This window comes from Phalangium opilio, unplaced genomic scaffold (genome assembly GCF_054372755.1).
Source record: "Phalangium opilio isolate 3A_F unplaced genomic scaffold, DU_Popi_V2 ptg000089l_1, whole genome shotgun sequence".
Classification (NCBI taxonomy): domain Eukaryota; kingdom Metazoa; phylum Arthropoda; class Arachnida; order Opiliones; family Phalangiidae; genus Phalangium; species Phalangium opilio.
The window spans coordinates 3,474,732-3,492,282 of NW_028324194.1; the positions used below are offsets into that span (position 1 = coordinate 3,474,732).

Sequence of the window (17,551 nt, forward strand, 5' to 3'; positions counted from 1 at the left end):
ACATACGAAAGCAACGCATACTGCTGTAAATCCTTCCTTTTCACACGACTAAACTTTTACCGCCAAATGGAACTTTTTAAGCGCCACCTTCCTTGGCACTTATGAAATAACCCACGAAAAAGGCTTTTTTGTAATTCATTTTGATTGGCTGAGGAAATGAAATGAAAAAGTTGAGTCAGGAAAAATTGGATCACTGATACTACTACCATCCGGAACAAGAATCCAGTTCATTTAGTCTGGAGTGGAACGCAGAGGTGCCAAGTCAAGTGTTTCAACCCACCTTTACCGATTATGTCTTTCATTATTTTGTAAGATGCCAGCCTTGGAGTGTCCCTTTTTTACCTCTCCGAGTGACGTATGTCACGGAGAGGTATTACACCGGCCGTGTCTGTCTGTCTGTCTGTCTGTGTGTCTGTCACGCCCCACGTGACCGCGTTCACAGTTTGCGTATCGGAGCAAACGTGTTCCCAATTTCCGGACTGCATTGACAGTTCACGGAAATTTGGGTTTGTCTCCTCTGGCTATTCTACTTGAGTTCCAACACCACCAGCTTTGGTTTTCGTCCACTCCACATGGACACTAGTCTGTACTTGCTAGCTTCCTAGCACAAACATCTTCTGATCTTCGTCAATTTCACCTTGTACCAGCTTCTATGCACCACCATCTTCTGTTCTTCGTCAATTCCACATTGACACCAGCTTCTATGCACCAGCATCTTCAGGTCTTTGTCCATTCCACATGGACGCCAGTCAGTCCATTCCGGCTTCTTTTCCTTCGTCACCGTTTGGTTTCAAGATATACGCGGCGATCGGCTAGGGTTACGAGAAACGTCTAGCCTCCCAATGGCAGGGCTTCCACCATCGGTTCACGCGAATGCTTTTTTATCTATTATTGGTTTCAAGATATACGCGGCGATCGGCTAGGGTAACGAGAAACGTCTAGCCTCCCAATGGCAGGGCTTCCACCATCGGTTCACGCGAATGCGTTTTTATCTATTATTATAATGGAAACGAATCGTATATATATCCCAAAATTTGAAAAAAGCGGGCAAGAGGGGTACCCTTCACTTTAAACGTCAATATTAGCAAGGTTTCGAAAGATAATAGGAACAACTTTATTTTAAACGATTTAACTATTTTTAAAGTTATTTACTGGCGATTAAAGTAATTAATATCATTTATATTTAATTAATTATTTAAGATAAACTTATTTCTATGTACTGACACAAGTGAGAGTTAATATAGAACGAGTAATGAAGATTGCATCTGAATCGAAACACTACACGCATATCAAAGTTAATATAAAACGAGTAGGATGAAAAGATCTCTTACAAAACGGTAACATTTCGTTTTGGCATAATATTAAATGGAAATACTTAAATATTTTTCGGCATTACGATTCTTTTAGTAGTTTTGTAGCTATAAAGCTCTGTTTCATCTCAATATTCCAAGAACATCATTTGATATTAACATTTAAAATTTGGTGTTTACTTTTTAATTCATCTTTACTACATTTATATATAGTGTAAACGTAACTTTTAGCTTCATTAAATAATTAGGATGTTAATACTTCATCTCTCCATACGTGTTGAAACGACTGGGTCTATGAGATAAGACAACCTAGATTTTAACCAGAATTGACCTTGTTTCATGTCCTATAGGAGGTCTTTACGGTTCAGAGTGAGCCGAAAGTTAAATACACATTTAGGTGATAGATATTAGGTCCTCATTAGAATTATTGAGGATACGCAGGAAATTATTAAACGCTTTAAACTTTACAAATGATCATTGCAATATCTCGCCGGTTAGAACTATGTATTTCCGGTTTGTCCCATTGGCTGGCGGACCGGTGTTTGGAAAGTAAATTCGTCTCGGCTCGGAGAGGTTTATTTTGGTTTCCCAACTTGTTTAACGTCTGAGGGAATGTAGCGGATACGCTACTGAGCCTTCATAAACGGGCATTTTAGACTTAATTATTAATTACCATTATTAAATTTAAAAATAAGTTGAAAATAATTATTAATTTGCATTTTTGAATTGAAAAATAAGTTGTAAATAATTATTAATTTGCATTTTTGAATTGAAAAATAAGTTGTAAATAATTATTAATTTGCATTTTTGAATTGAAAAATAAGTTGTAAATAATTATTAATTTGCATTTTTGAATTGAAAAATAAGTTGTAAATAGTTATTAATTTGCATTTTTGAATTGAAAAATAACTTGTAAATAATTATTAATTTGCATTTTTGAATTGAAAAATAAGTTGTAAATAATTATTAATTTGCATTTTTGAATTGAAAAATAGGTTGTAAATAGTTATTAATTTGCATTTTTGAATTGAAAAATAAGTTGTAAAAAATAATTGTTAATTTGCATTTTTGAATTGAAAAATAAGTTGTAAATAATTATTAATTTGCATTTTTGAATTGAAAAATATGTTGTAAATAATTATTAATTTCCATTTTTGAATTGAAAAATAGGTTGTAAATAGTTATTAATTTGCATTTTTGAATAAAAAATAAGTTGTAAATAATTATTAATTAGCATTTTTTACCAGTTTATATGACCAGACGTACTTTAGTTTGTACTGAACATCAGATAATAGCACAACAACGTAATTAAAAAAATTACAAAATTTTTTTTCCTTCATTCTTTCATTTTAAAATATACCATTTCATTTTAGGAAGCCCAAATTATTCACAGTAGGTAATATCACAGTTTCTTCCTCCATGTTAGGAATGATGGAATGAAATACTTAAAATATGTAATTTGAAGGCGGGTTAAAAGAATATCAATACATTTTTGATCGCGGGGAACATTAATAATGCAACAATAATTTTCTATCTTCGAATAAATGACAATTATCAAGTCCTATCACAGCTAAATTGAGTTGCACTTGGCCATAGTATTTGTACTTGGGCTTTAGCGTTAATATTCCATTTCCCTTCACGATGTATGGAGTTTCCTTTATGACAGCTTCTAAATTCTCCTTTTCACCAATAACAGGACACTTCACCTCTATTAAATCACCAGGAATAATTCCATCAGGGGTACATCCAATTAAAGGATAGGATGGGTTAAAAACGAATCCAATTCTCTGAAATATTACATTAAGTTTCTTTTCAAAGGCATCAATAGCAAGTTTCTCATTTACGATGCCATACTGCTTGTTTTGTTTGCCGCTAAATTTTGACTCCAGAGTTTTTCTGATTTTCTCTGATGGGTCTTTAGGAAAATAAGTGTAATATTCATAACAAATACTGCCAGTGAAACGCTTTTTCCATTCCTTTTTCCACAAAGGATCATTTTGACTCTCCGTCTTTATGGCAATGGCGGCTGCTTTCTCAATTGATAAACAAACTTCATTATCATAAAATGATTTCTCGCCATCGTTTAATAGCTTTGGTCCCATTGAACCGAATTCCCATTCGACAGACGGGTTTTTTTGTGGTGTCCCATTCGACCGAAGGGTTTTTTTGTGGTGTCCCATTCGACCGAACTAAGCCAAAAGGTGCGATTTTCATTATAATATAGTCCGATTGAACCAAAATTCTATTCAACTGGAAGAAGACCTAGTGTGTGGTTTTGCATTAAATATATATTCTACCCTTATCACTGCTTATTTTTGTTGAAATAAATACGAGTTGAAAATGTATTATTGCACTAATTTTAACTACGTTCTACCTACGGTGAACCTAACCTAACCAAACCTAACCTCATAAAACCCCACGAAAACTAATCAAACCTAACCCTAACCTAACCAAACCAAACCTCACCTAACCTAACCTAACCTAAAATAACCAAAAATGTTGAAAATGTACTATTGCACTCATTAACTACGTTTTACCTACGGTGAACCTAACCTAACCTCACCTAGCAAACCTAAACTCACCAAACCCCACGAAACCTAATCAAACCTAACCAAACCTAACCTCACTTAACCTAACCAAACCTAACCTAACCAAAAATGTTGAAAATGTACTATTGCACTTATATTAACTACGTTTTACCTACGGTGAACCTAACCTAACCTCACCTAACAAACCTAAACTCACCAAACCCCACGAAACCTAATCAAACCTAACATAACCTAACCTAACCAAACCTAACCTCAAATAACCTAACCAAACCAAACCTAACCTAACCAAAAATGTTGAAAATGTACTATTGCACTTATATTAACTACGTTTTACCTACGGTGAACCTAACCTAACCTCACCTAACCTAACCAAATCTAACCTAACCTAACCTAACCAAATCTAACCTAACCTAACCTAACCAAATCTAACCTAACCTAACCTAACCAAATCTAACCTAACCTAACCTAACCAAAAATGTTGAAAATGTACTATTGCACATATATTAATTACGTTTTACCTACGGTGAACCTAACTTAACCTAACCTAACGTCACCTTACCAAACCTAACTTAACCTAACCTAACGTCACCTAACCAAACCTAACCTCACCAAACCCTACGAAACCTAATCAAACATAACCTAACCTAATCAAACCTAACCTCAACTAACCTAACCAAAATTGTTGAAAATGTACTATTGCACTTATATTAACTACATTTTACCTACGGTGAACCTAACCTAACGTAACCTAACCTAACCAAAAATGTTGAAAATGTACTATTGCACATATATTAATTACATTTTACCTACGGTGAACCTAACTTAACCTAACCTGACGTCACATAACCAAACCTAACCTCACCAAACCCTACGAAACCTAATCAAACATAACCTAACCTAATCAAACCTAACCTCAATTAACCTAACCAAACCTAACCTCAACTAACCTAACCAAACCTAACCAAAATTGTTGAAAATGTACTATTCCACTTATATTAACTACGTTTTACCTACAGTGAACCTTACCTAACCTCACCTAACCTCACCAAACCCCACGAAACCTAATCAAACCTAACCTCACCTCACCTAACCAAAAATGTTGAAAATGAGCTGTTGCACATATATTAACTACGTTTTATCTACGGTGAACCTAACCGAACCTCACCAAACCAAACCTAACCACACCAAACCCCACGAAACCTAATATAACCTAATCTCACCTAACCTCACCTAACCTAACCTAACCAAAAATGTTGAAAATGTACTATTGCGTTTATGTTAACTACGTTTTACCTACGGTGAGCCTAACCTAACCTAACCTCACCAAACCCCACGAAACCTAATCAAACCTAACCAAAAATGTTGAAAATGTACTATTGCACTGATATTAACTATGTTTTATCTGCGGTGAACCTAACCTAACCTAAGCTAAGCTAACATAACCCAACCTAAGCTAACATAACCCAACCTAAGCTAACATAACCCTACCTAACCTAACCTAACCTAACCTCACTTAACCTAACCTACCCGAAACCAAAATATAAATATTTTAATTGTTGGAACTACCATTGAGACTATACTTCATTTTATGCACAATTTGTTTATTATTTCTACATATCTCTTGCCTTGAAAGGAATGAAAGTGAGCGTTTTAATTAGTATCACGAAACATTTATTTTTAGTGTTTCAAGTTATATTGATGTATTTTTTACGGGCATCTTCAGACGATAGGAATTTCTGTCCATCGGGAATATAGCCATTGGGCTAGAAGTCTAAAAATCATTGCGGGATATTCGGTCCAATGGGATTTTGGTCCATTGGGAATTCGGTTTAAAGGGAACATACCGTTTAATACGGTTAGACTAAATTCAATTTTATCGCTTAAATTTAAATGAGAAAAATTTACTCGATCCATTAGGCTATTGAAAAACTGGTTCATTGTTGACTTTTTGTCAGAAGAAACATTTTTAACGAAAATGGAACGTTCTGTTAAAATCTTCACTTCATGACTCTCCTCTCGCTGTCTCTTCTTGATCCGTAAAAGGTTTTCGCTGGGTTCACTATGCTTTTGAAGAGCTGTGTCATAATTTGTACTAGCTAAGAGTGATTTTAAAATTAGCTTTTGTTTTGACTCATCAAAATGAACAATTTGATACTTAGATGCTGCGATGCAGCATAACTGGTCAATTGGGACACCCTTGTGCATTTCTTGCACCGATTTTTTCAATTTACCCCATGCTTGTTTTACATCCGTGCTTGTCTCAATTATTTTCGGCAATTGTTCTTCTCTATATATTACGAGGAGCAACACGGCTATGAAATATTTGCAAAAACTTCAATTTCCCGCTGGGTATGAACAGCTAATATCAAATTCATGATAATCACTAATATCCAGATTAACCTTGTGAGGTTCATCAGCAAGTCCAGAGGTTTGAAGAACAGACGCTTGAATGCAGTTACCAGTATTGTACACTTTTGACTTTCCATTTGACAATATGGCTTTGTTTTAATTTTGATTTATAATAAACAGTTCTTCCTTGATCAAATGTAAGAGAAACAGAAGCTGAAATTTAAAAAATGGGCTAAACTTTACTTTAGCTCGCGCATTTAAAATACAGTTTTTCAATAAATATCATTTATTCAAGGTTAATTATAGGATAATTAGTTAAAATTAAGGTGCGGAAATTAATTAAAATATATATTTTCCATGTTAGGTTAGGTTAGGTTTGGTTAGGTTTGGTCAGATTAGGCTAGGTTTGGTCAGATTAGGCTAGGTTAGGTTTGGTTAGGTTAGGTTAGGTTAGGTTTGATTAAGTTTGGTTTGGTTAGGTTTGGTTTGATTTGTTAGGTTAGGTTTGGTTAGGTTAGGTTAGGTTTGGTTAGGTTAGATTTTTAGATATTTTATGGTATTTGGTGGCTAGGAAGTAGGAACTGGTCGGGTTTTTTAGTCGTGAAAATATTGATTAAAATAGTTTTCGTGACTTAAATGTATTTAGTTATCTTATAATTAACCTCCAAGAAATGATATTTATTGGAAAAACTGCATTTTGAATGCGCGAGCTAAAGTAAAGTTTTTCCAAAAAATGTATCAGCAATTTGTCTAGCTCAGTTACGACCTATTGCTATAGGCAAGGCTTATATCAAAATAGGGATTGTTTGGTTGTATTTCTGAATTAAAAAATAAAAAAGGGCTTACCATTATCACCTCCAGCAACCTGCAGCTCATCCATTTCAAAATAAATCTAGAGAATAAAATTCCAAACCGAAAAACCAGTAAAAACTAAAGAGTTAATTTTCGTGTAAACCTACCAACACGTGAAAATCTCAACGATTGTTTCTCGCTATGTTACGCTACTGAAACTTTCCCCTGCGATATCCTGCGCCATCTATGTCAATCTGCAGCAATTATAGGTATAAAAAATTTAGCTGTTCAGAGAGGTAAATAAACGTTTTAATGATAATAAAGGTGACAAGGAAAATGAATGTGAAATGTCCGCAAGATTGAAGTCCGAAAGAGTTCCTTAAGCACTTTAAAGTAAATGTATTTATAATTGATGAAAAACATTAACAATACCTTGAGTTACTATAATATTGGCGTGAAACGCCAAGGCCTAAGACCTAAGCAGTAAGCAATGATGCCACAGTCCACTCTATCACGCTTTGGCTCGAGCCGCTGCACACGCTATAGAAGCCCCTTCGAACAATCTTTTTCCTACGTTTAAGCGCATATCAGGAATTTTCGGCTTTTTCGCTCGAAAAATCAAAGGAGCCAACTTTTAACTTGGCCGTCTATGGGAGGAACACAGTTTATTGGTACTAATTTTGAAAATACTGCTTCAAACCTATTGAAATTTTAATGAGATGTGCAAAATAAGTTTTGCTAGTTTTGTGCAAAGTCTCAAAAGTTTCTCTTTTATAGTTTTTTTGTAAAAAAATTAAAACGAAAATTAGCCATAATTAAATTGCTTTAGCCCAGGACTTTTAGGGTTTGACCTAGAACATTTGAACATAAAGGTGAAAATTGGTATATGGGTTGTTTTTGACCAAACAAAAATATACTAAAAGTCCCCTGCTGTAGAACGCGAGCTTTCGCCGCCATCTTGGAAAATGACCGCCGGGAATTCCAGCTACGCTCTTCTTAAATATTATAAAAATTGGTGCACATAATGAATGGAACCACATGCCATCATAATAAAATCTTACAGCTCTGTGTTTGACAGTTTGGTCGCCATATTGGAAAATGGCCGCCGTGTATATGTTGGAAAATTATGAAAATTGACAGATATTATTATGAGAGCTGTGTGAACCTCAAAGTAAAATACTGAAGCCATTCATTGGATATTTTGACCGCCATGATGGAAAATGGCTGCCGGTAATGTCATTTAAATACTGCGTATTCTTAAAAAAATGGTAAATATATTGTTTAAGACCGTCTGAACATCATACTAAAATATTATGGACGTGCTACTAATAGCTGGGCTCCATCTTGGAAAATGACTGCGGAAAATTCCAAATATATAAATCTTTTCGAAATTTCTACATTGAGTAGATGATTTTCATGAACATAATAAACAATAAAAAATAGCTATTTTTATGTTTTAACTATCGACGCCAGCTTTAAAATGCCCACACGAAAATGATTACCCTACATTCTGAAAGATAGAAAAGTTGTTCAGAGCAGTAATTCTCTGGTGGCTAGGGAATATAATTTAATATGGGGTTTGTACATTCTTGTGTTGTTAAAGATTAGAAAGAAGATCTTTTTACAATTATTGCAGCTAGTTCAGCGACAATGTCCACTCATTGCTGAGGAAGCAAATTCGGATAGTCTGCAATCACAGTTCTTTACACAAGAGGTTCCGCAGTTGGTCTGGAGCAGGAGAGAGTGGTGTGAATGGGTCTTCGACATTGGTGATCGCGAACCCTTTCCCATTCTTCGGGGTTTAAATTGTTTCCTAGCCATTGTAGTCACGGAATATCTTGGTTCTTTTGCGAGGACTATCACATCCGAATTGGAACGGCTTCATTGTTAAACCTGAAACCAAAACGACACCAATCGCAAATCGAGACATTTGAGAAATAAGATTCAGAGAACATTTCTTTCATCTACATGCTGTAAATAGGTGTGGTTATGATAAGACGGGGTTTAAACTATTGAAAGATAATCAACATATTAGAAAAAAAGTGAGCGTTTTTAATTACCATATTGCATCTAAGAAAGCCATAGCTGCTATCGGAGAGAGATTTCTAGCCGCTGTTAATGATGTTTATTCACACGTTATTCTAAACTATGTAGATATAACAAATTGCCACACTTACTGTCCAGTCCTCGTTTGATCTTGCTGAATTTTCTCCTTTAACCGACGCCGCAAACCTACATTCTTTTCGAGTGTATCTTCAAGTCCAACAATGGCTAAGAAATGATTTAATCACCGAACAATGGGGATGGGCTCGTGATCACGAAAGTTGAAGGCCCATTCATACCACTCCCTCCTGCATCAGATGAAATTTTAACACTCATAACCAGTACATGCAGAACATCTTGTGTAAAGAACTGTGAAGGTAGATGATCCGGATTAGTTTTCTCTGCGGACATTGTCACGGTATTAGCTGTAATAAAAGATCTTCAGGATGACGATAAATATTATCCAAATGTTAAAAATTTGACTTAAAAGTCTAATCCTTAACGACACCCGAATGTATAAACCTCATATCAAACGAAATTCCCTAATAAACAAGTTGAGTAATATAGCTTAGAATAACTTTTCTTTCTTTCAGAAATTAGGCTAGTCATTTTCGAGTGGCCATTTTTAAAGATGGCGTAGATAATTTAGACTTGAAAACAGCTATTTTTTCTTGTTTTTTACGTTCATGAAAATCATCTAATCAATATAGGAATTTCGAAAAGATTTATATATTTGAAATGTATTTAGCATTTTCCGCAGTCATTTTCCAAGATGGCGCCCAAACTATAGTTAGAACGTCTTCAATATTTTAGTATCATGTTCAGACGGTCTTAAACATAATATTTACCAATTTTCATAATTTTTGAAGAATATATATACATATGTTTAAATGTGATTACTTCGGTTTCACTAGTTCGAATATCATGAAATTTTAGTGAGAGGCATATTGAAGGGTTTTAAATTATCGTGCGAATTTTCAAAGTTTTAAAAAGAATAGCATTAGAAACTTAGGGAATTTTTAGAAAATAACTATTCGTTTATAACTTTGAAACTTTGCCCGATACTTTAAAACTCTTCAATACACAGAAAAAAAGAGTGTTTAGGTTTGCAACATCTGAACATGTTATAAAGTTAAACATTGGTGTGAGGTAATGTTTATTTCTTCAATGTTGATGTCTAATTACATCTCTGTTTCTCTAAGGATCCTTAAAATGTGTTCCAAATAGAAACACTTCTTATTTTATCACGTTTAAGAGGTAAACACAGAATAATCTTAACACTAAGCTAAACATCAACGCTTACCAGGTGTTATTTAACGTAACATGTTTTTAATACGTTGGTATATAGCTTAAATTTTTTTAAATCTTTATTTTAAGAAGAATTATAATATTTTAGAAAAACAACTAAAAAGTGGAGGTATATTTTACCACAAGGTGAATAACTAACACCTTGTGGCTATATTAATAACGTAAGCCACAATGACTTTCATTTTATATTGAGAAAAGGACTTCCTTTACTCAAATTTTGAGCAAAATATATGTTTAAAGTGATGGTTCGACATGAAGAATAAATAAGCTTTCTTGGCTTTAATAATAGAACAACATTTCCAACAGGTCGGCTAGATTTGTTTAAATAGGTATATTGCCATTGCGCAGAATTCCATTAGACCGAATCCCGCCAAAGTTTCTAATAAATTTAGCCCAACCGCGGGTGTTGGTATTTACAATTCAAACGACGCTATTTGTCGAATTAAGCGACCTCAAAAGTGCTAGCGTTTTCAATACATTCGTGCTGCCTTGGAAACGCCAATATTTGACGACTATGCAACAAGATGATACTAAAAACGACCTCGGGAAGTTTTCAACACCGTGTGTTCTAAATATATAATGTAATAGTATACAGACAAAGTGAAAATTGGACTTGGGTTAAGCATTTAACAAAAACACTTTCGTCCAATAAAACCTTTTTGTTCAAAACTAGGTTAGGTTCGTAATATTTTACAAATCATTTAGCATTGTTAAGCCTTTTCCAAAATATTGATGTTCGGTTAGGTTCGGTTTGGTTTGGTTAGGACGTTTCTTCCTCTTTGGGGCGGTTATACACTTCAAGTACAGTAAAACGGCTGGCTTATAGTATTTTCATAATGAATATAACATAAAAAGTAAATCAATATTAGCAATTGAAATTATTATGTCATATATTGCTGATTTAGTACTATTTTGTTCTTATAATCCTTAGTTCTAAAATAACAATTTAGAAAATGTTTCGATCTAGTGTTCATTTTACGTAGGTCGTAAATTGTTTTAAGTTTATTTAATTTAAATTCCATCGGGAAAACCCCGAAGTGCGGGATTTTCGGTGCAATGGGATTGTCCCATTGAACAACATCGTAAATCCGCCCAAGTGAGGGTTTTCGGTCGAATCTGGTTGGTTCGGTTGAACGGGATTCGGCGCAATACTACTGAACGTTTAAATAAAGCTAAGTTGAAGGTCAGCGGAAATTTGGTTTTCCCACGAGAGAACAATGTATCTTTTTTCGCAGGAATTAATTCAACCCATGTATTTAAACCGACACCATTCAAATATTTCAAGATAAACCTGCAAATATCTTTAAAACTAAGCTTATAAACCCTTAAACATGATAGGAAGCTAATCTTATAAACCTTTAGTCATGTTTCAAACCTAAACATATAATCCTGAAAACATGTTATACAACTAGGCATATAATCGTGTAAACACGTTTTGTTACTAAGCATTATAGCACAATAACATGACATATACCACCTTAAACATGTTTAAATACTAGATATGACAAGCGATCAACACATTTTGAACCAAAACCTAAGGTGTTGCAAACCTAAACACCATTCTTTTTTAAACATGAGTGTTTTTAAACATGATAAAATATCTGTTGCATTTTCGTGTTTAGGCAAGTGTTTAGTTTCTAAACACTTTTTTTTCTGTGTATGCCTCTCATTAAAGTTCAAGAGATTCGAACCAGTGAAACCGAAGAAAACACATTTAAACTGTTTGATGACTAAGACCTTTAATTACGGCTTACTTTCGTTTAAATTTTTTTCCAAAAAAAAACCTACAGAAAAGAGACTTTTCAAACTTTGCACCAAGATAACCAGCCTTATTTTGCACATCTCGTTAAAATTTCAAGAGATTTGAGCCAATACTTATAAAGTTAGGACCAAACAAGTTGGGAAAACCAAAATATTACCTCTCCGTGTCAAGAAGATTATATAAACTTAAGTATCCAATGAAAACGTTATGTTTCTGAGTTGGGGTTTCCCATTTTTGTTGTTGTTTTGAAAAATATATCGCAATGCACGGGCCTTGATAGATATAGGAGGCAATGAATGAAATATATCACAATGCACGGGCCTTGATAGATATAGGAGGCAATGAATGAAATATATCACAATGCACGGGCCTTGATAGATAAAGGAGGCAATGAAGGAAATATATCGCATGCACGGGCCTTGGTAGATATAGGAGGCAATGATAATCTCTCTCTTTGCACGAGAGGTTTATCTTTAATATTTAAATAAATATAATTATTTTTAATTATTTTAATCTTCAATAATTAACATTAATAATAGTTAAATCGTTTAAAATAGAGTTATACCTATTATCTTCTCAAACTTTGCTAATATTGACGTTTAAAGTGAAGGGTACCCCTCTTGCCCGCTTTTTTCAAATTTGGGGTATATATACGATTCGTTTCCATTATAATAGTAAGGAAAAAGCGCAATTGCGAAAACCTTTGGTGGCGATCCCACCTTAGGGAGGCTAGACGTTTCTCGTAACCCTAGCTGATCGCCGCGTATATCCTAAAACCAAACGATGATAATGGAGTAGAAGCCAATGATACAGATTGGTGTCTATGTGGAATAGACGGAAGACCAGTGGATGGTGGTGTTAGAAGCCAGTGTAAGTGCAGACTGGTGTAAATGTGGGATTGACAAAGAACAGAAGATGGTGGTGATTAGAAGCCAGTAAGAACAGACTGGTGTCCGTGTGGGATGGACAAAGACCAGAAGATGGTGGTGATTAGAAGCCAGTAAGAACAGACTGGTGTCCGTGTGGGATGGACAAAGACCAGAAGATGGTGGTGTGAGAACTCAAGTAGAGGAGCCATTTCCGTGACTGTGAAAGCAGTTCGGAAATGGCCAACACGTTTGCTCCGATACGCAAACTGCGAACGCGGTCACGTGGGTGTAACAACGGACAGACAGACACACACACACACACACAGACAGACAGACAGACAGACACACAGACAGACACGGCCGTTACAGAACCTCTCCTGGACTACGTCACACGGAGAGGTAAAAATGGTGTTCCTCCCATAGACGGCCATGTTAAAAGCTGACTCCTATTTTTGGCTTAAAATGTGTTAAACGCGTTTTGAGGCCGATTGGACGGGCTCCTATAGCGCGTGCAGTCAAAAGCGTGATCGAGTCGGCTGTGATGATGCAAAAGAAGAACCGCCCTAAAGCGGCCCTATAGATTTAAATATCGCCTGTTACCAGGGCGTGCTGTATGCTAATAGACACGTGACATAAATTTAAGCAGACGATTCTTCTCAACCGCGAGATTCCATGCTGTGACCCTATTTGTTTAAATCCGTTCTTGGTATCACTAGTTTCGTAAAATTTACAGTGTTTGTTTTGGTAACATGAAATAATAAGTAAGTTTCTCTGTATTTAAAATTTTTGGTTTTGCTACTCTAGTAGTACATTATTGTGATATATACCGTCTTTCACTTGGTAAAAATGAGAAAATTGGAAAAATTATTGGGACATAATTGTTAAAGAGTTTTCTAGCTGATTGTGATTAACGATTGCGAAGCTCTTTTACTGAAACCTTACTTGAAGTATGATGAATTTACAACTACAAAATTTACTATTACAATTTTGTTTTCGGATATCTTGGGAATATATTTTACGGAATCGTTCGAAGCCAGTCACTTAAAGCAATATTGACACGAGATGCATGAATATTTAAATCGTTGTGGTTTTTCGTGACGTTTTAGCTAAAATCCCTCCCGTACAATTCTGTTAATGCTTTATTTTCCATTTTATATATGCGTGACGAATAAATGCACGCTTAGGTTAGAGGGCAGAATATGTAGAATCTCCACTGTAGTCATGACACCGTACGAGGAATGTCTTCACTTCTTTACTGTCATAGCTAGTTTTGATTGGTCCTCATCTTTTGTCTATTTAAGAGAGAGATATGTAATGCGGATCCAAGTTATTTGATTATTTTAGTTTTAACTTTTGGCAATCATCGTAATGAAATACTTGCTACAGTATTCCGATATCTCTACAACAGTAGAGATTGAGACTAATAAACGAACAGCAAAATTATTATGAAAACGTACGTGAATTTGCTATGTTTCAAAAGTTAACGTTTAACGCCCAATCTCAATTTGGATGCATAACGCGTGTATTTTATAGTAGTTATGGCAGGAATATATAGGATTTCTTCAATTTTCTTGTAATTAGAGCACGAAGATAAAAGCTCGAGTGGAATCGTAGATATCACTTTTTGAACTAAAAGATTTAATCCTTTATCTCAAGGAATTAATTAAAATATTTTTTTTTTCATTTATTAGTGCTCGAAGTGAACGCCAAGAGCCCGAAGTTGAAAACGCTAGACGAAGGGTGGCGTGAAAATTAAAACGACGAGGGCTTATAACCGTTTACTTCATCTATTGTTTCATTTGAAAACGTCGGAATAAAAAACTGTACACGAAAAGCACACGAGCGAAATGCCACTAGTAGGGAAACATTTCACTGGCGGCGATACTCTCAGAATTATTTTAAAAAGGATCTCATTTGATCTCTGTGTTACAACGGAAAATGCGACTTCTAAACAGGATTCTCCCGCACTTTTCGCAATGGAAAATGACACTAGCGAAGTATCCATACCAAAAGCAAGCGAATGCGAAGGTGTTCCCCAGAAAAGTGGCATGGAGGAGGAAACAATACCTCAAATTAAGCCGAGAGGTCGCGGTCGCCCTCGCAAAGACGGCAAGCCGAGAGTTTTCCCTCTCAAAGATACAATACCACAACCACAAGCTACCAAATGCGAAGGGGTCAACCGCAGGGGTCGCCCTCGCAAAGGCACATTAACAAATTCTAAAACCGAAAAATGTTTGCCAGATACGCGACCTTCCCGATTAACACGAGAAATGAAGAGAAGAACTCCGATTCGTTGTGAACATGAAATTGCTCAACCATTTGAGTTGTCCAATTTAAAACGTCAACGTTTTACTGAGACTGATACTCTCGGACTTGTAACACAAAGTGTCTCAACTGATATCGGTATTACATCGGAAAATGTAGCTCCTAAACAGAACACTGTGGCCCGTACTCTCAGAATTGTAATAGAAAGGGTCTCAACTCATCTTTGTAATACAAGGGAAAATGTAACTATTAAACAGAACTCTGCGGAAGAGGACACATCAATAATACAACCAGCCAAACAGACTACACCAGCACCTTTCGTGATCGGAAATGTTGAACTTGAAAATAGCAATATCAAAAAAAAGGAACATTACACTAGCAAAATATCCATACCAAAGGCAAGCGAATGCGTAGATATTCCCCAGAAAAATTACAATCAAGATGAAACAGAACCAAAAGATAAAGAAGACAATGAGGGCGGGCCGAGAGGTCGCGGTCGCCCTCGCAAAGACGGCCAGCCAAAAGGTCGCGGTCGCCCTCGCAAAGACGGCCAGCCAAAAGGTCGCGGTCGCCCTCGCAAAGAAATAATAAGAAAAGCTAGCAAATGCAAAGGGGTCAGGCCGAAAGGTCGCCCAAAAGCTATCACTGAAAAATTTTTGTCAGATACGCGGCCTTCCCGATTAACACGAGAAATCAAGAGAAGAGCTCCGTGTTATTGTTGCGAGCAAGAAATATCTCAACGATGGGAGGTGTCCAATTTTAAACGTCAACGTTTCACTGAGGTCGATACTCTCGGACTTGGTTTACAAAGTGTCTCATCTGATCTCGGTACTATACCGGAAAATGTAACTCCTCAACAGACCGCTGTGGAAGAGGACACAGCAATAACACAGGCTTCTAAACAATCTACAACTGACCCTTTCGTGATAAGAAATGCCCAACTTGATAATGACACCAACAAAGAAACAATTCCAAAACCAAACGAATGCAAAGGGCTTCCACTGAAGACTGGAATTCGCAAAGAGACCATATCAAAAGCTAGCAAATTGAAAGAGGTCAGACCGAGAGTTCGCCCTCGCAAAGAAGTATTATCAAAAGCTAGTGAATGCAAAGAGGTCAGGACAAAAGGTTGTCCTAGCAAGGAAGCCAGACCAAAAGGTAGCGAATGCCAAGGGATCATTCGGAGAGGTTGCCCTCGGAAAGATGGCAAGTGTAAAGATGTCACGCCGTTAATTTCCACTAGCAAGAAGAAGAAATGGGAAAAGTGCGCTAGTAAAAACCCGATAAAAACATCTTCGAGACAATGCTTAAAATGTGGATCGTTCAAATCTAATCATGGTATATACTGTTTGGTATGCCAGAGAAATCCCATTGAAAAGTCTCCTACGACTGCATTTCCAAATCATGATTCTGCTTGTGGTGCCTTAATCACGGAGAGTGTTGAAAATGTTGTTAACTTAAGTCATGATGAACATCGAGATAATTCTATTGCCCCTGATATTCACGAAGGAAGTGGCGGAATTGGCTCTGTTACCATTACACAGGAAACAACGGTGAAGAACGAGGCTAGTATAGCATTTCTACAAAGCTCTGGTGAATATGAATGTGGAATAGGTTATGAAAATGTATCGGAAAAAGTTCCAGCATCGAGTGATGATGCGATGTCACCATTCTTACAAAGTTCAAATGATGCGATTATTGCTTTTGAAATTAAACCGAAACCACCTTCGGATTACGATGCAGATTGTGCGCAGTTGTTCATTAAAGATGAAACGCAATTTCCACAACACTCCTGTGATTTGATTAGTGCCTTCATTAGATTAAACAAGTTGGGAAAACCAAAATATTACCTCTCCGTGTCAAGAAGTCAATGCGCTCCATAACAAGAATAAAACTTCAAAGCTATAACCCGATTACGATTAGCCCTTTCTTTGTGATCTAATTTCTACCATGATGCTTTCTTCTATTATAAAATTTAAACCTGATTATTTAAACGTGTATTTAACTTTCGGCTCACTCTGAACCGTTAATGTCCTTCATTACAGACACGAACATCAAAACCCAAAGTTTACTACACCTCAGGTCTCAATTATTTACTCTTTGGTTCACTACGCCTATAGCGGATAATACTTGATTTACCCGACAGAGTCCAGACCTTAGCCTTCTTCACGAAATCATTAGATCAAGGATTATTCTATATACAGATGTGGTATAGCTCAAGTAATATATAAACAGCCATTTCAAATAATAATATTAAAAACTATCCTTGGAATATCTAAATGAAACAGAGCTTTAAAGCTACAA

The 17,551-nt window shown here is 35.8% G+C and overlaps 2 protein-coding genes across 28 annotated transcripts; one reads left to right on the forward strand and one right to left on the reverse strand.

The window, feature by feature from the left end:
* Window positions 1-1,090: 1,090 nt before the first annotated feature.
* Window positions 1,091-12,146, reverse strand: LOC149647034 (uncharacterized). 23 transcript variants are annotated; one of them, XM_089849893.1, is made up of 6 exons: window positions 9,178-12,146; window positions 7,433-8,893; window positions 7,055-7,254; window positions 6,260-6,421; window positions 5,704-6,171; window positions 1,091-3,336 (listed from the first exon to the last, which is right to left on the reverse strand). In XM_089849893.1, exons 5-6 carry the CDS (start codon window positions 6,062-6,064, stop codon window positions 2,819-2,821), a joined length of 879 nt encoding a protein of 292 aa, XP_089706019.1. In that variant the 5' UTR covers window positions 6,065-6,171; window positions 6,260-6,421; window positions 7,055-7,254; window positions 7,433-8,893; window positions 9,178-12,146; the 3' UTR covers window positions 1,091-2,818. The 23 variants fall into 23 exon arrangements, with proteins under 23 accessions (XP_089706019.1, XP_089706017.1, XP_089706022.1 ...); XM_089849891.1 differs by having other exon boundaries at window positions 9,061-12,146; XM_089849896.1 differs by having other exon boundaries at window positions 7,055-7,100; window positions 7,168-7,244; window positions 7,433-12,146.
* Window positions 7,265-17,441, forward strand: LOC149647035 (uncharacterized). 5 transcript variants are annotated; one of them, XM_089849889.1, is made up of 4 exons: window positions 7,265-7,483; window positions 13,586-13,743; window positions 14,674-15,736; window positions 15,773-17,441. In XM_089849889.1, the coding sequence occupies exons 3-4, from the start codon at window positions 14,830-14,832 to the stop codon at window positions 17,128-17,130; spliced, it is 2,265 nt and encodes a 754-aa protein (XP_089706015.1). In that variant the 5' UTR covers window positions 7,265-7,483; window positions 13,586-13,743; window positions 14,674-14,829; the 3' UTR covers window positions 17,131-17,441. The 5 variants fall into 5 exon arrangements, with proteins under 5 accessions (XP_089706015.1, XP_089706011.1, XP_089706012.1 ...); XM_089849885.1 differs by having other exon boundaries at window positions 14,674-17,441; XM_089849886.1 differs by having other exon boundaries at window positions 13,629-13,743; window positions 14,674-17,441.
* The last annotated feature ends 110 nt before the right edge of the window (window positions 17,442-17,551 follow it).

Coding starts and splice junctions, on each gene's coding strand:
- LOC149647034 (XM_089849893.1), bottom strand. CDS start 6,064: ATGCACAAGGGTGTCCCAATTGACCAGTTATGCTGCATCGCAGCATCT. Junction 3,337..5,703: donor TAGTCTAACCGTATTAAACG/GTATGTTCCCTT, acceptor TTGAGAAAGCAG/CCGCCATTGCCATAAAGACG.
- LOC149647035 (XM_089849885.1), top strand. CDS start 14,830: ATGCCACTAGTAGGGAAACATTTCACTGGCGGCGATACTCTCAGAATT.